Consider the following 14,251-nt stretch of genomic DNA (forward strand, 5'->3'; position numbering starts at 1 on the left):
AAGATGAGGAGCTCTGTCTTTGCATCTCTAGTGTCCACGTGTAGTACTGCAAGACAACATAACCCAGAAAGAGGAGAGAGATCAATTTAAGAAAATATGATTTTATCTTGCTCAACGGTTGATGAAACAACCCACTTCTATGCAAAGGCAGAACATGAACAACAACCAGAGCATCTTCTTTACTTTGAAACTCAAAGCTAGCACCAAAAAAAAAACAAATCTAATACTCCCTCTGTTCCATTCTATAGTGCCTATAGTTTTTTGGCACGGAAATTAGCGCAAGAGTATTTTGTACACGGGGCCCCTAGCTGAACGATTTGAGATCAACGTAAAATTTGGGAAATCCATATCTTACTAACTTACCATAACAAATTTGGGACCTGGACGATTTGGGAGCTGAACGGGGAGGGGGTAACTGAAAAAAAGTTAAGCTAGAACCTTATATTTTGAAACAAATGGCAAAAATCTATAGGCACTATAGAAAGGAACGGAGGGAGTAGATAATAAGGGACTGCAAAACGAACAAATTACAAAAATCGAAACAAAGACCTTACCAACATGCTTGTGCAGCTGGCATAGACCATGTCTCCCGAGCTCAGCGGATTCGGCAACACCTGAAATCATCTCACAAATATTTAAACTGAATAATCTTGTGGAGCTAAACTTATGCTAAAAGTACATTCCTCTCATGCTATGTCTATTAGAATATGGAGATTCTTTAGTATATATGTCTAATACAATAGAAGTAATTTATATTTTCCAATGGATGTTGATTGCCTGAGAAACATGCTGCTCTATCTTTGCTTTGAATTGCCTGCATATTTACATAGCACATGTGTCAATAATGCATCCTTTCGTGGCACTGTGCCTCCTTTGATTTATCTAATGCATCAAAAATTGCAGGAACCTCACTGAAATTGACATCTAGTTAGTGCAGTTCTATTAGACCAAGACCATGAGAAAAGAATCGCAGATAGAACCAGTGAGTACAGCTAATGAAATGAAATTTAGTTCAAACAAACGGTAACTATTATAGAACCATCTGATTTTTCATATTAGTAGCTACAAATAGAACCCATCATTACTATTTAGTTATTATACCAGCATTAACAGTTGTTTTGAGGTATAGTCTTAACGGAGATATCAACAAGTTGTCACCTAATTACCTGGCTGGCTTTAAGTTGTCCTCCATTCAGGAGTTGTCATGTCTCAGTTGCAGAGTGCAGAAATTTCAGTTAAATGCTGACACAACATCGTTGTTCAAAGAATGCTTGGGCTGCAGCTGAAACATATCCTACCAAGTATCTACAGATAAGTACCAAATGGCTGGTGGAGGGAGCAGATGACCACATAAGAACTGAACTCATGAATAAACTTACCAAAAATCCTAAAGAATTGGAGCTACTAAACCTAGTCCCATCCCTGCCTGCAGATAGGTTCGGTACAATGAGGTCGCTGGCTGAGGACACGTCCAGCCACCGTTGCTGCTGTGGCCAGCCGCAGCCATCGCTCGACGCACGCTCACTGCCATTGCTCGGCACGTGCTATGCGACCGCCGCCATCATCCAACCACCTGCGGCCAGGCATGGCGGTGGCCTCATTTGGTCGCATGTGTCTCTTTGGCATGTCTGTCAGTAAATACAAAATAACCAAATTAGAATAGGCATAGTTGAATAGGAAGCTACTCATCACATCAAAGAGCACTGATATTTTCAGCAAAACAAATCAATGAGTTTTCAAACAACGATAGTTTGGGGGCGAGATGGCCTCGGGAATGGTGAGTGGTTCTACTCCACTTCTCAAATCAAATCAAATCAAATAACCAGGGAGTCCAGCTTGGAGATTTTATCCAGCTTCCTAGCCATGGAAATCCTATGGCCTCCTACCAAAAAAGGAGCTCAGACCTCACCTTCCTCAACAGACGTCTTACGGGTCAGCAGATCCCATGGAAACAAAACGAGCTAGAGCTCACCTTTCCATCTCAGACGTGCTCGTTGTCTCCACAGTGTAGGACTGGCGTCGGGAGCCGACGAGGGTGGGGGCAGCTCCGTCTCCCTCCTCCTCCCGCATCCTCTCCAACAATGTCATTGTCGCCGCCACCCACGAGCCTCCCAAATGGGGCCAGATCCCGTCAGCGAGGTTCCGTCCATGGATTTCACGGAGCAGCCCCATCACACATACCGTGCCCCCGCCATCTCAGGCATGGACCGATCTATGGACAAAGAGAGAAAGTGAGAGAGGGAGAGGGAAGATGCATTGAGAGGAAGACGATGGCCTTACCGTGGAGAAGCTCGTCGGCGCCAAATCCATGATCCTCCTCCTCCGTCCCAGCGCTACCCCTTACCGCTCCTCCACCTCCGGCGCTGGGTGGGTTGAGGGGGAGAGGCCCGACGGCGGTGGCGGCTCGTGGTCGATCGTGGCGGAGCTCGCCGACCGTCGCCATAGCCGGTCTCCGAGCGCCACCTCCTCTTCTTCTTTTCCTTCTGTGAAAGCGCTCGTCGACGGGCCCTGGCCGCCGCCGCCGGTCTCCCCGTGCCCGCGACGAACCAGGCCGGTCGATCTAGGACGGCGGAGGGGAGGACGTAAGGGGCTGGGGAAAGATGGGACGTCGCTGGAGGGGCCGGGGATGGCGAGGTTAGGTGAGGAGGCGGCGGATTCGGGAGGAGGAGATAGGCGTGGATTGGGGAGGAAGAGGAGCACGGGATTGGGGAGGACAGGAGGCTCTCGGTTGGCTAGGTTTTCACGGTCTTTCTTTTTCTCAGCGACACAAACACGAACGCTCGCTGTCTCTGACAAGCCACCCCGAACATGCATGGGCCCAAACTTCATGGACTCAGAACGAGCAGCAGATGGTAAGAAAATAATAACCACATCGGACGGTTGGAGGTAAAAGCGGAGTTGAAAATCTACTGGCGCAGGGTGAACGAGTGGTCGCGATCTTTTTGCCCCTCTCAGGTGTCTCCAACGCGCGAGTAGTCTAGGAACATTTATAGAAGGAATACCAAAATTCTATTTTCCTCTTATTTGGGTCGTTTCTAAATAACTATTTTGGAAGAAGTAATTGAAACCACAAAACCATGCGTTAAACTTCTTCTTTTTTTGGGTCCAGTTGTGTATTTTTATTAATAAGAGGAAACCTGACAAATGAACCGATCGATGCAAAGGGGTAGTATACCTACCGTTAGTAATACATATATTAAGCTACGTTACTTGCTAGTCAAAGTGTAGTATAGGGTCCATGCATATGAGCAGCTAGTATGGACGTGGGTGATGAATGCCCGCATCGAATACTAGCTATAAGCGTTTGCGTCTTCAGCTCTTCCTAGCTTAGCTAGCGAGTAATACGTAGCTTCTAGGTAGCCACTCGTTCGGCTCGGGTCGTCCCCTCCAGGGCGACTCGGGGCGGAATCCCTAGCCCCTACCGCCGCCGCCTCCCCTCCCCCTCCCCCCTTCTTGTCGTCCCCTGAGGCCGCCGCCGGCGAAGCCTGGCGCAGCCGGTGATGGGGGCGGCGGGGATCCTCACGTGGTCCCCTGGTGCGGCGGATGGAGGCTCGCCTCCGCACTGGGGGGATGGCCCCAGTACTTGGAGGATGGTGGCGGCGCGGCCCTCTCGCCGGGCGGGCGGTGATGGCGGCGGTGTGGCCCTGGTATCTGGTGGCGCGTCCTCTCCTCACTTCCTCGCCGCGGCCTCGTCGGGCGGGCGGTGATGGGGATGGCGGCGCGGCCCCGGAACCTGGCGGCGCGGTCCTCTCCTTCCTTCCTCGCCCCGGCATCGCCGGGCAGGCGGTGATGGGGACGGATCTCGTACTGCTCCTCCTCAAGGTCAGGGACCACGGCACCAAGGGCGGCGGCCCTGGATGGCCTGGACGGTGTTGACCTGGTGACAGGTGGCGGGCGTCTGGTGCCGCTGACCGTGGCACCGCGGTGGTGGTATTCTCTCTCGCCGGAGGAGATCGGCTAGTTGTATGGCTAGGCGTGGCGGATCTCGCGATTCGTCGCCTAGCTCCCGATGGCGAGGCGCAGCTATCAGTGAAGCGGTGGTGCTGAGGTGGAGCGGTGTGCTTTTGCTGTGTTGGCGTCGTCGAGTCGCCACGGCATGGTGCAGTGGTGTCTCAGGACGGATGCAGTGTGATGGACTTGCGCTGGATGGTGGAGTCGTCTGGCGCCGTGGCGGCATCGATGGCAGGCCTGGCATGGTCAATGCGATGATCTCTCTTGAAGATGGAGTCGAGGAAGACGGCGGTAGCAACTTCTATGGCGTGTACGTTGGCGTATGCTGAGAGTCTGTTTGACTGGATGTGCTTCTCATCTGCTATTGGGCGGCCTGGGAAGACATTTGGTTTTTGGTTGATGTGAGTTGGTGAATTGTCACCCTCTTCATCCCTCTGTAGGTTTAGCGAGGCAGCTTCGAGTTGGATCTTTTGTATTGCTCTTGTAAGGTGTTGTGAATAATCTAATAAAAAACCGCGTATATCCTTTGGATGCAGAAGCTGGGGCGATATTTCCCCCATTTCGGAAAAAAAGCTAGCGAGTAATACTAGCCAGGGTACACGCTTCAACCACATTTTGACCGAATTTCGATGATCTACGAAATATAACTATCTCAAAAAAATTAGAACTATTTTCGATGCAAAAAATCAAACATAATTCAAACACAGTTAATATTCATTTAAATTTGATAAAAGTTTGGACTGAATAATTTCAAAGTACTAATTTTCAAGAAACGTTGATTTCGAAGGGTCACGGTACTCGTTGTGGCTATGATGCGGTGTGATTGAGAATTAATGGTGGGCCAATGCATGCGGTGTGATTGAGAATTACTAATCCCTTTGGATGCGTTTGCATGCAAAATTTGTATCGCTGAGTAAAGGTGGGTCCAACCAGGACTGATGGACTTCCGTAATAAGATGCCACAACAGAAAATTTGTATTGCTCTTGGGTCGTGTGCGCGAGGGATGGAGGGAGAAGAAAAGAGATGGAGAAACGCGGCGATTAATAGTTGGTGGAGAAACGTGATTAAAAACGGCCTCAGCACAGCAGGATGGATGGATCGATCGAGAGAGCTGGTGGGTAGGTGGCGTGATCGCCAGGCTGTAATTTCTTTATCTTTTTTTTTATTTGCGTTTACGGCCTCAGCAGTGTATGTCACGCGCGGCATGCTGGACTCACTCACCGAGGAAAGGAAAGGATCGATGATCCCAGCACAATGGAGCGCCGTCTTCGGATACGCATTAGGGCATGTACATTAGTTTCGTCGCTGGGTGTCTGTAAAACCTGTACATGTCGCTTATAGACAGACCACCAGACAGCGTATACAATAGGGAGTCTGTTTTACCATCTGTAACCACCTGTATTTATGGAAACCACGAGGCCTGATTTTCCTGCAGGAGAAAATCCAACCGACGCCACAACTCGTACAACGGAAAGCAATCGTGGCTGCAGATCGACTGTAATTTTACAGACGGACCATGCCGCTTTTTGCTTCCTCTCTCTGCTACGTCATCTAATTTCCTACGTGGACAATATTACAGACAGCTGATTAGATACCATTGTACATGCCCTTACGCAAGATCGATCAGCTCCCAACCGCCGCACTCCTCGTCTTCTCTGCCTCAACGCCACCTCATTGCTCCTCTGCTCCCATCATCAGCCTGATTTTGTTGCGAATCTGTCAACTACCACTTGTTCCCAGTTGACCGCACATGAGCACGCGGAAAAACTCAGACGGGCTTGCCCATTCGCCTCGATCTGCCCCGCTTCTTCCCTGCTCTTTCCTCGCATCTGTTGCCAGCTCCAGTCGTGCCCAACGCAACGCGGCAGCACGTGCAGACCTCCGCCCACACTCTCCGGCACCAGCAGCGCGCGGCAGCTCGACCGAGCCATCCTTCAACCACCTTACCCAGAACCGGAACACATGGAGACCGCCGCGGCGACATCCTACCCGGTGGCGCGGGACGCGCCGCCGCGGCCGGCGCCGCAGACGGCGCAGCTGGGCCAGGGCCCGGCGCGGCCGGGGTGGGGGAGCTGGGCGATCCTGGCGCTCGCGTTCCTCCTCCTCTCCGGCAGCTTCGCGTGGGGCGTGTACCAGTCGCGCCACCGGCCGCGGAACCTCGCCTTCGTCGTCGTCACCTACTACCTCATCGCGCTGCTCTACTGCTGCCTCGCCAAGCTCGACCTCCTGCGCCGCGACGACCCGGCGGTCGAGGCGGAGCGGTGGCGGGTCAGGATGGCCGTCTGGTGCGTCTCCGTCGCGCTCGCCAACACCGTCGCCGCCCGCGTCGCCGACGCCATGCCCAGCGCGGGGTTCAAGATCGCCGTCTGGGTCTTCACCACCGTCTGCATAGCCGTCGGCTTCTACTTCTTCTTCGTCCGTGCGGGCGCCGGGCGACGGACGCAGACGGACGGCAGGGATCTCCGTGAGGTGTCCCCGGAGCAGAGGGTCTGAACTGTACCTGGACCTGGCTATTGTTTCATTTTCTTAATTTGTATAAAATTATTTTCCATAGTGATAAATTTATTGTTTTTAGTGGTAAACTGTTCTGCCATTGTCGGTGTGAGTTTGACTCATGATAATATCTATAGGATATTGACGAATTTGTCTCTATTATTTTTGGTGTCGTTCTATTTTTCTACCTGTTTCCACAGCACGCGATATGGTGGCAAAGGCGTATATTCTGACATCGGAAACAAGTTGAACAAAATTCTTGTGCCCAAACCAATATAGAGTCTCATAAATCACGGACGAAATCGTTTTGTATCGGTTTGATGACAGTCATGTGAGACTAGAAATTGTCTGATCCTTGACTAAAATCATATGATCATGATATAATAACTTGGCGCAAAATCTTATCTATAAGTTTCAAAATAATTAAATGTAGATACTTCACGATACACACGCAAATTTGTTACAAAAAATGAAACCTTGAACACAAATCTAGTTGTTACAGATTTTCCTTCCTCGACAACAACATACGTGGGGCTCCCTTGCAAAGCCTATGCACCGGTGGTTTCCATGCGCTCGACCATCAATGGGCACGTCAAACTGTTGGGTTCGAGTTCATGGAACAATGTGAACAATCTAATATCGTTTTCTTGTCAACAGTACCGTATCGTAATATCACGATACTATGAGATTTTTGTTTTAAATAAAAAAACTATGTATATATTAATAATACTCCTAGGCACCTTGTGAAGTGAAAGATGGGCCATATATTAGTAAAATACTACATTCTTATAGCCAACTATTGTACATGTTAGCTATATGATAACTGCAAATGATATGACATCGTGTTATAGCCAATAGTTGGCTATACTATTGGAATTGCCTTTAACCGATTCCTCCAATTTTAGAGGAGTAACCGGCCAAGTATCATTTAGAGCAGTATATTTTCTCCTCTAAAGTTTAGCCATTTTAACCGAACTAACACCAATACGCATCTCAATTTCACACGAATTCATCCCAATTTAATTCAAACTAGTACGTAAACTGAATAATACTACTAAATTAACCTAAATCTTGTCTACAACTCATCCTCGTTGCTCGAGAAACTCTCGATAGTGACCCTTTTCACTGAGTCATCGCTGTCGTCGATGATTTTCTCGCTCGATGCTCCCTGGATGCTTGAGACGGTACAAAGCAGCTCAAGGAAAACGAAAATTACAACGAGATCCTTGAGAAGTATTTCGTCTTCTCCAGACCGTGTCGACGGCGTGCCGCCACTGCCGCTCCTCCCTGAGCCAGCCAGACGTTGTTGGTTGCGGACGGGAAATCGCCAAACGGGTCGAAAAGACCACATCCGTCCCGGAGACGAAGAAGTAGGATGAACTGCCGATGAAGCTCCTTGACGATCCGAAGATCCACACAGCCAGACGAAATTCTCGAAGACCACACCATACCCACAAGCTTCTCGACATAGCCGTCGAGATGGGGTTGAAGCCGGGAAAATATTATTGCACGAGGCGCCGCCACCACCACCTGAACGCCGCCCCTACAAACAAAAACCTTAAAGCCGGGGAACAAAAGCTCCCAAAACTGGGAAACGGAACCCTCCCAACGACGAGAGCCACGATCTGCCCGACCTCCATGGCCCGAAGGCCACAGAGACGACCAGATCGGAGGCGGCCGCCGACGGGAGGCAGAGAACACTAATAGCCTGAGGTGAAACCTCACGAGCGAAGGGGTACGTACGTAACAGCTGCTTGGAGCGACAAAATTAGATCTAACTCCACACTGTATTTCTCATGTCAAGCACGAATCTTCGCCCATGGGCATTTGCGGAATGCCTCGATAACGATTCTTCTTACTCCGTACAAAAAAAGAGAGGAAGAGAAGAGAATTTGTCAACTACCATTTTTTTTTTTTGGAGAAACGGCAGTTGTTCTGTCAATTCATCCACTTGGTCAGATGTGCAAAGTCAGAAGCTTAACCACATCTGGCGAGAGGGGAAAGCTTTCCTTTTTCTTTTTCTTAGATGCGCTTGCTGTTTTGCCTCCAATGGTGGACAGAGTCGCTTCCTAGCTGCTTCTGTGCGCTGTTTGCTGTCCTATAACCAGGGAGAGCGGCCCCTGCTCACTGCAAACAAACGACCTCACAGCGCAATCCGTCCGGTAGTTGGTGACACCGGCCAGTAGTTGCTGCTCCTCAAGCTCACGAAGACCTCGCCGGCCCGGTATCCGAAGGCGTGCATGGAACCGGCGGCGAGCTCCTTCCTCGTCGGGCAAGACCCGCCGCAACCGCCCACGAAGACAGCGCGCCTGGGCGAGGGCCAGGGCCCGGCGCAGGGAGGATGGGCTCGCTGGGCGTTCCCGTCGATTCTCATCCTTCTCGCTATAGCCTCCGTGTGGGGGATGTGCCAGGGCTACGACTTCCTGTTCACGGTCAGCACCTTCTACCTCGCGGTGTGGTGCTTCTGCCTCTGGATTTTCGAGCTCGACCGGCGAGACCATAGTGGCGACCCAGTGGCAGCGGCGCGCGAGTGGCGGCGGTTCAGGCTCGCCGCGTGGGCAATCTCGCTATTCATGGGCGGCATGATCGCGCCGCAGGTCGCAAAGACGGCGTCGGTCATGGCGCTCAAGGTCACCCTGTGGGTGCTCGCCGGCCTCGCCACTGTCCTAGCGTTCTACTTGATAGTTGTCATCCGCTGCAACGATTCCCGGTACGGACGACGCCGGACGGAGAAGGATCTTGAGGCGTCCCCTGAGCAGAAGCTCTGAACTGTGGTAACTGGTATGGGAATTGGGAAGTAGCCATTGTTCCGTTTTTCTTTTTGTAAAGTTTGTTTCCGTTGCTAAAAAAAGCTTTTTACCATACATTTTCTTATCTTTTTTACATAGGATATAAAAATATCAGGTTTTCGCAAAACTTGAGAGCGTGCATAAAATATTTTAAACATAAGGCCTTAGCTTAACTTTAAATTAATAAAGACACCAACGGAAGAGACAAATGTGCTTACAAACAGCTCACGGAAACAGGCAACACAAGCAAACTAAAAATCGAAACAAGAACAACACTTAGAACGCCTACACCACAGCTAGACATCGAGGAGAGCACCAGGAAGGCAGCGAGAGCTTGGGCAGGCCACCGGACCGTGTCGTCGTCCGCACCCACCGGGAAAATCCTGATCCAACCTCCACCGTCTCTGCCTCCGGAAAGAGTCCCTTATCCCTCGCCCTGGATCGAAGGACACCGTACGGAGGTGAAGGAGTTCCCCCAAGAACACAGCGAAAAAGATGGAGCTAGACTGCCAAAGGGGACGCCATCAGAGACGGCAAGAAACATCACCGAGACCACCACCATCGCCGGAGCAACTACCACATCAAACTGAAGCTGCAGGAAGAAGACGCAGCGAAGAAGAAACGACGGAAGAGGGCAGAGCCAACCCCCACGGATGAACAGGACCACCATGGCATGGCCGCTCGCCAGCCCAACATCGCTACTGCCGTAAAGGGGAACTCTTTCCCCTTTCGCCCAGAATTAATGGCCAACTACTACTGTTCCATTGATGTACAGTTCAACTGAATATATGAGACTTCTGCGATCGTGCCCATTGTTTCTGTTTCATTTTCATGTGTCTTTTCAAGGCCCAGCAACACGGAGGCAAAATCATAAGATCAAGATGGGAAACACAATAAAAAAAGAATGGATGTGGTTAATTTACTCAATATTTTTGTCTTGTATAATCAGGCATTTCATCAGAACGTGGGTTCTTGTAAGAATTGTACCACTACTATTATCAAATAATACTTGTATTGTTTTTGGCACCTCTTTCTGGATTCATTGACCACGAGTTTGCTTTGTTCGGACTTATTGTTGATTTGAAATGATTATTGATGGCATTTGAATTTGAGAAATTTATATATACTCAACATGTACTTGAGTAAGCTTAGTATTGAAATACTGTACTATTATACTAGAAATAACACCAGCGTATAGTACTAATCAAAAAGATCGAACTAGGGAGATTGAGAGATTATTAACTTGGATGGAACTTAACCTGCATAATTGAATTATGGCACATGAGTCGAATATGTGTTTGTAGGACAGAAAGGAAATGAAAAAACAATGTCCTTAAATATGTATTATACTGTGATTATTAATCTTATGGATTCTATCTTGAAACAAAAGTTTAAACAACTTGGACACTATCTTTAAATAAACACGAATTCTGAAATTTTCAGTATGAATAGGTCATACCATCTATCTTAAATATGCATTGTGAGCGGCAATACATACAACAAATAGAGTGTTGACCGATCACAACTTTTCTTACAATACTCAAACAACAAAAATAAATATAGTTGTGGAAAGATGCGGATTATGGAAATCAAGCTAGCACAGACAATAATTATTGGGACTATTTTATTCCGCAGCAAGGAGGTTTTTTCTTGTCACGTACGACATATGCAAACTGAGCTGGCTTGATTAGTTTGATTAGTTGTTTGACGCCGCAGCTGAGCTGCAGCCACTAGTAGAAAATATGGCATTGGTTTTTTTTTTTTGCTCCAAAGAGCATTAGCATTGGTTGTGGTACGAATCCAGACTAAAGGTTGCATTAGCATCGGTTCGTGCGGTCAGAACGTCGTAGGGGACTAGCAGAGCATTAGCACCGGTTCGTGCGGGATTTTTAGCACCGGTTCGTGACACGAATCGGTGCTAAACGTTTGTCGCCAGGCACGTGGCAGCCGCGAAACATTTAGCACACGAACCGATGTTAAAGGTAAATATTAGCACCGGTTCGTGTCACGAACATGTGTTAAAGCCCCCCTTTGCTTATATATTCAGCTCACCCCAGCCAGCTCTCACTCTATTTTTTCTTGGTGGAAGATGTGAGGGTTGGGTGCTTGTTTGCTTTTCTGAGAGAATGATGCCGCTTGGTTTCACACAAAATAAAAATGATATGAGGTGCCGGAGTGACACTTAAGCTTTCTCCTCTTTCTTTCCTCCTCGATCAAGGTAAGCAACTTTACCCTTTAATTTGTACAGTGGTCATTTCCACTATTTATATTATGATGTTTTGTGTGAATGTTTTTTGATAAACTTAATTATATGATGTAGATGAACCGGCGACAATGGATGTAAGTAGACCGACGCCTACCCGAGTTCACTGCAGGCCTGAAAGATTTTCTCCGTGTGGCTGACGAAAACCCACAGACGGATGGTTCTATGTGTTGTCCAGGTGTTAATTGTTGGAACTTAAAGCAATACCGTCAATGGCAAGTCCTTCACTCCCACCAAGTTTGGAAAGATTTAATGTCCAACTATAATTGTTGAACCAAGCATGGAGAAAGAGGGGTTATGATGGAAGACAATGAAGAAGAAGAAGAGGATGATGATATGTACCCTAACAACGGTGATACTGCAACGGGGCATGATGAAGATGAAGAGGCAGGGGGAGCTGAAGATGAAGAGGCATCAGATGAACCCGTTGATGATGATCTTCGTTGGGCCATCGCTGATGCACATAGAGAAGTAGAAACTGAAAACGAGAAGCGGAAGTTAAAGGGCATGTTAGAGGATCACACACAAAAAGTTGTAACCAACTTGCGAAGATGGCAACACAAAGCTCGGTACCACACTGGAGTTGCTGCAATGGAAGGCAGAGGCTGGTATATGTGACAAGGCATTTGAGAAGTTACTGAAAATAATGAAGAAGAAGCTTCCAAACGATAACGAACTGTCTGGCAGTACGTATGACGTGGGCACTACCCTTCGGCTAACCGATAAAAACGAGAAGCGAAAGTTAAAGGGAATGTTAGATGACTGCTAAAAAGTTATACCTAAATTGCGAAGATAGCAACACAAAAGTCGTGGCACACACCGGAGTTGTCGCAATGGGGTTGCGCAGGTCACATATGTGACAAGTCATTTGAGAAGTTACCGAAAATAATGAAGAAGATGCTTCCAAAGGATAACGACCTGCCCGACAAGACGTACGAAGCAAAAAGGTTCTTCGCCCTCTAGGATTAGAGGTGTCGAAGATACATGCATACATTAATGATCGCATCCTCTATCGTTACCGAGCACGAAAATTTAGAAAATATCCGTATGCACCGCACTACGGTACAAGATCGGTGCGAGATGACCCCGGTGATGTTGAGGGAGCCCCCCAGAAGAGTGGGTTCCTCGCTAAGGTTATGTGGTATGCTCCTATAATACCACGGTAAAACGTCTATTAAGAAATAAAGAGTATGCGAAAGGTTACATACAACAAAAGAAGACCGTAAGAAAGACGAGATGCCGAGACACCTCGGGCCGATGGGTTCTGGAAGTGGGAGGAAAATCGACAGAGAGTTCCGTACTTTGAAGGTGACGCGAGGAACTTAAGGTTTGGTCTAAGCACATATGGCATGAATCCTTTGGGGAGGATCTCATCATAGCACCTCGGTCCGTAACTCTATGTATCTATTAGCTTCCGCCTGGTTGTGCATGAAGTCGTGGAGTTCATTATGATGACAAGCAGCCATCCAAAGCCCATAGCACTCAAACAACTATATTGATGTGTACCTACTAATTACTATTTGAAGAACTCTCACAATCAGGGGCCAAATCAGTGTACATGCATGGATGAGCACAAATGAGTGATTTAACCTACGAGCGTTGCTTTTCGTGACCATCAATGATTAGCCTGCTCGACGTGGCGGGTCAGCACCAGCAAGCTGTCAAGGGCAAGTCGAGCAGGCCGAATGGAGGGCGATCGCATGCCACGAAACTACTGCCGACAATCCATTGCACGATGAGGCTGTTTTTAGCGTCGTTTCGGTGACCGCCCAAGCTCTTCCGAAAATTGTGTATGCCCTTCAAGACCAGGGACTCCTACTTTAGATGTGGTGAGATTGCACTACACCTACCTTACATATTCAGAGGTGACATAATCATTCTTAACACTTCCGGACATTGCACAAAGCTACTGGAAAGTTAATGAACAAAGCAATCCATCAAACATAGCAAAATGGTGCAATGCTAAATAAAAGGCAGAATTTTAATAAAAATGTTAACAGTCCGTAAAGACGAATTTTTCTGGGCACTTAACTTACTCAGATGAAAAAGCTCAAATTGAATGAAAGTTGCGTACATATCTGAGGGTCAACACGTAAATTGGCAGATTTTTCGAGTTACCTACGTACGTGGGCAGCTCAATTTTCTGACAGAAGAAATCTGTTTCGCGTAGTAACTCAAATCTAGTATCAACCCTACTATCAAAGACTTTACTTGGCACAACAATGCAATAAAATAAAGATAAGCAGAGGTTACACAGTAATAACAACTTCCAAGACTCAAATATAAAACAAAAGCAGAAGTAAAACAATGGGTTGTCTCCCATAAGCGCTTTTTTAACGCCTTTCACTAGGCGAAAGTGTGAACTGGTTATTATTTAAGACATGAAGCATCAACATCATAATTTTCACAATTTGTCACATTAGGTATCTTTGATGTTCCATTATCCATAGTGGTACTAAGGGCTTTGTCAATTTTAGGCCTATAAGCACAGTTTTTTTGGCTTAGGGCACCCAGACATACATGAACTTTTGCTTCCTTACCCACATAAGCTTTCTCCTTAAATCAAGAGAAGAAAAAGTTGAACCCAAGATTCCCAGTAGCCTCTTCAAGTTCACTAATCCTATGGGTTTGATTATCATGAGTAGCACAAGTTTCTAAGACGGCAATTCTCTCTAATAATTCCACCTAGAGATTTACTGTTTACTTTTCAAAAGCATATAATATTCCCAATTTAGTCTTAATACTTGGAAGATT

General features: G+C 47.7%; 1 protein-coding gene across 1 annotated transcript; it reads left to right on the forward strand.

Annotated features, from left to right (window-relative positions):
• Window positions 1–5,772: 5,772 nt before the first annotated feature.
• LOC124659526 lies at window positions 5,773–6,626 on the forward strand. Its single transcript, XM_047197393.1, has one exon. It carries the CDS (start codon window positions 5,915–5,917, stop codon window positions 6,443–6,445), a length of 531 nt encoding a protein of 176 aa, XP_047053349.1. The 5' UTR covers window positions 5,773–5,914; the 3' UTR covers window positions 6,446–6,626.
• Window positions 6,627–14,251: the final 7,625 nt, after the last annotated feature.

This window comes from Lolium rigidum, chromosome 6, assembly GCF_022539505.1.
Source record: "Lolium rigidum isolate FL_2022 chromosome 6, APGP_CSIRO_Lrig_0.1, whole genome shotgun sequence".
Lineage (NCBI taxonomy): Eukaryota > Viridiplantae > Streptophyta > Magnoliopsida > Poales > Poaceae > Lolium > Lolium rigidum.

What these genes read in the sequence shown, in the direction of transcription:
- LOC124659526 (XM_047197393.1), top strand. Translation starts at nt 5,915, where the DNA reads ATGGAGACCGCCGCGGCGACATCCTACCCGGTGGCGCGGGACGCGCCG.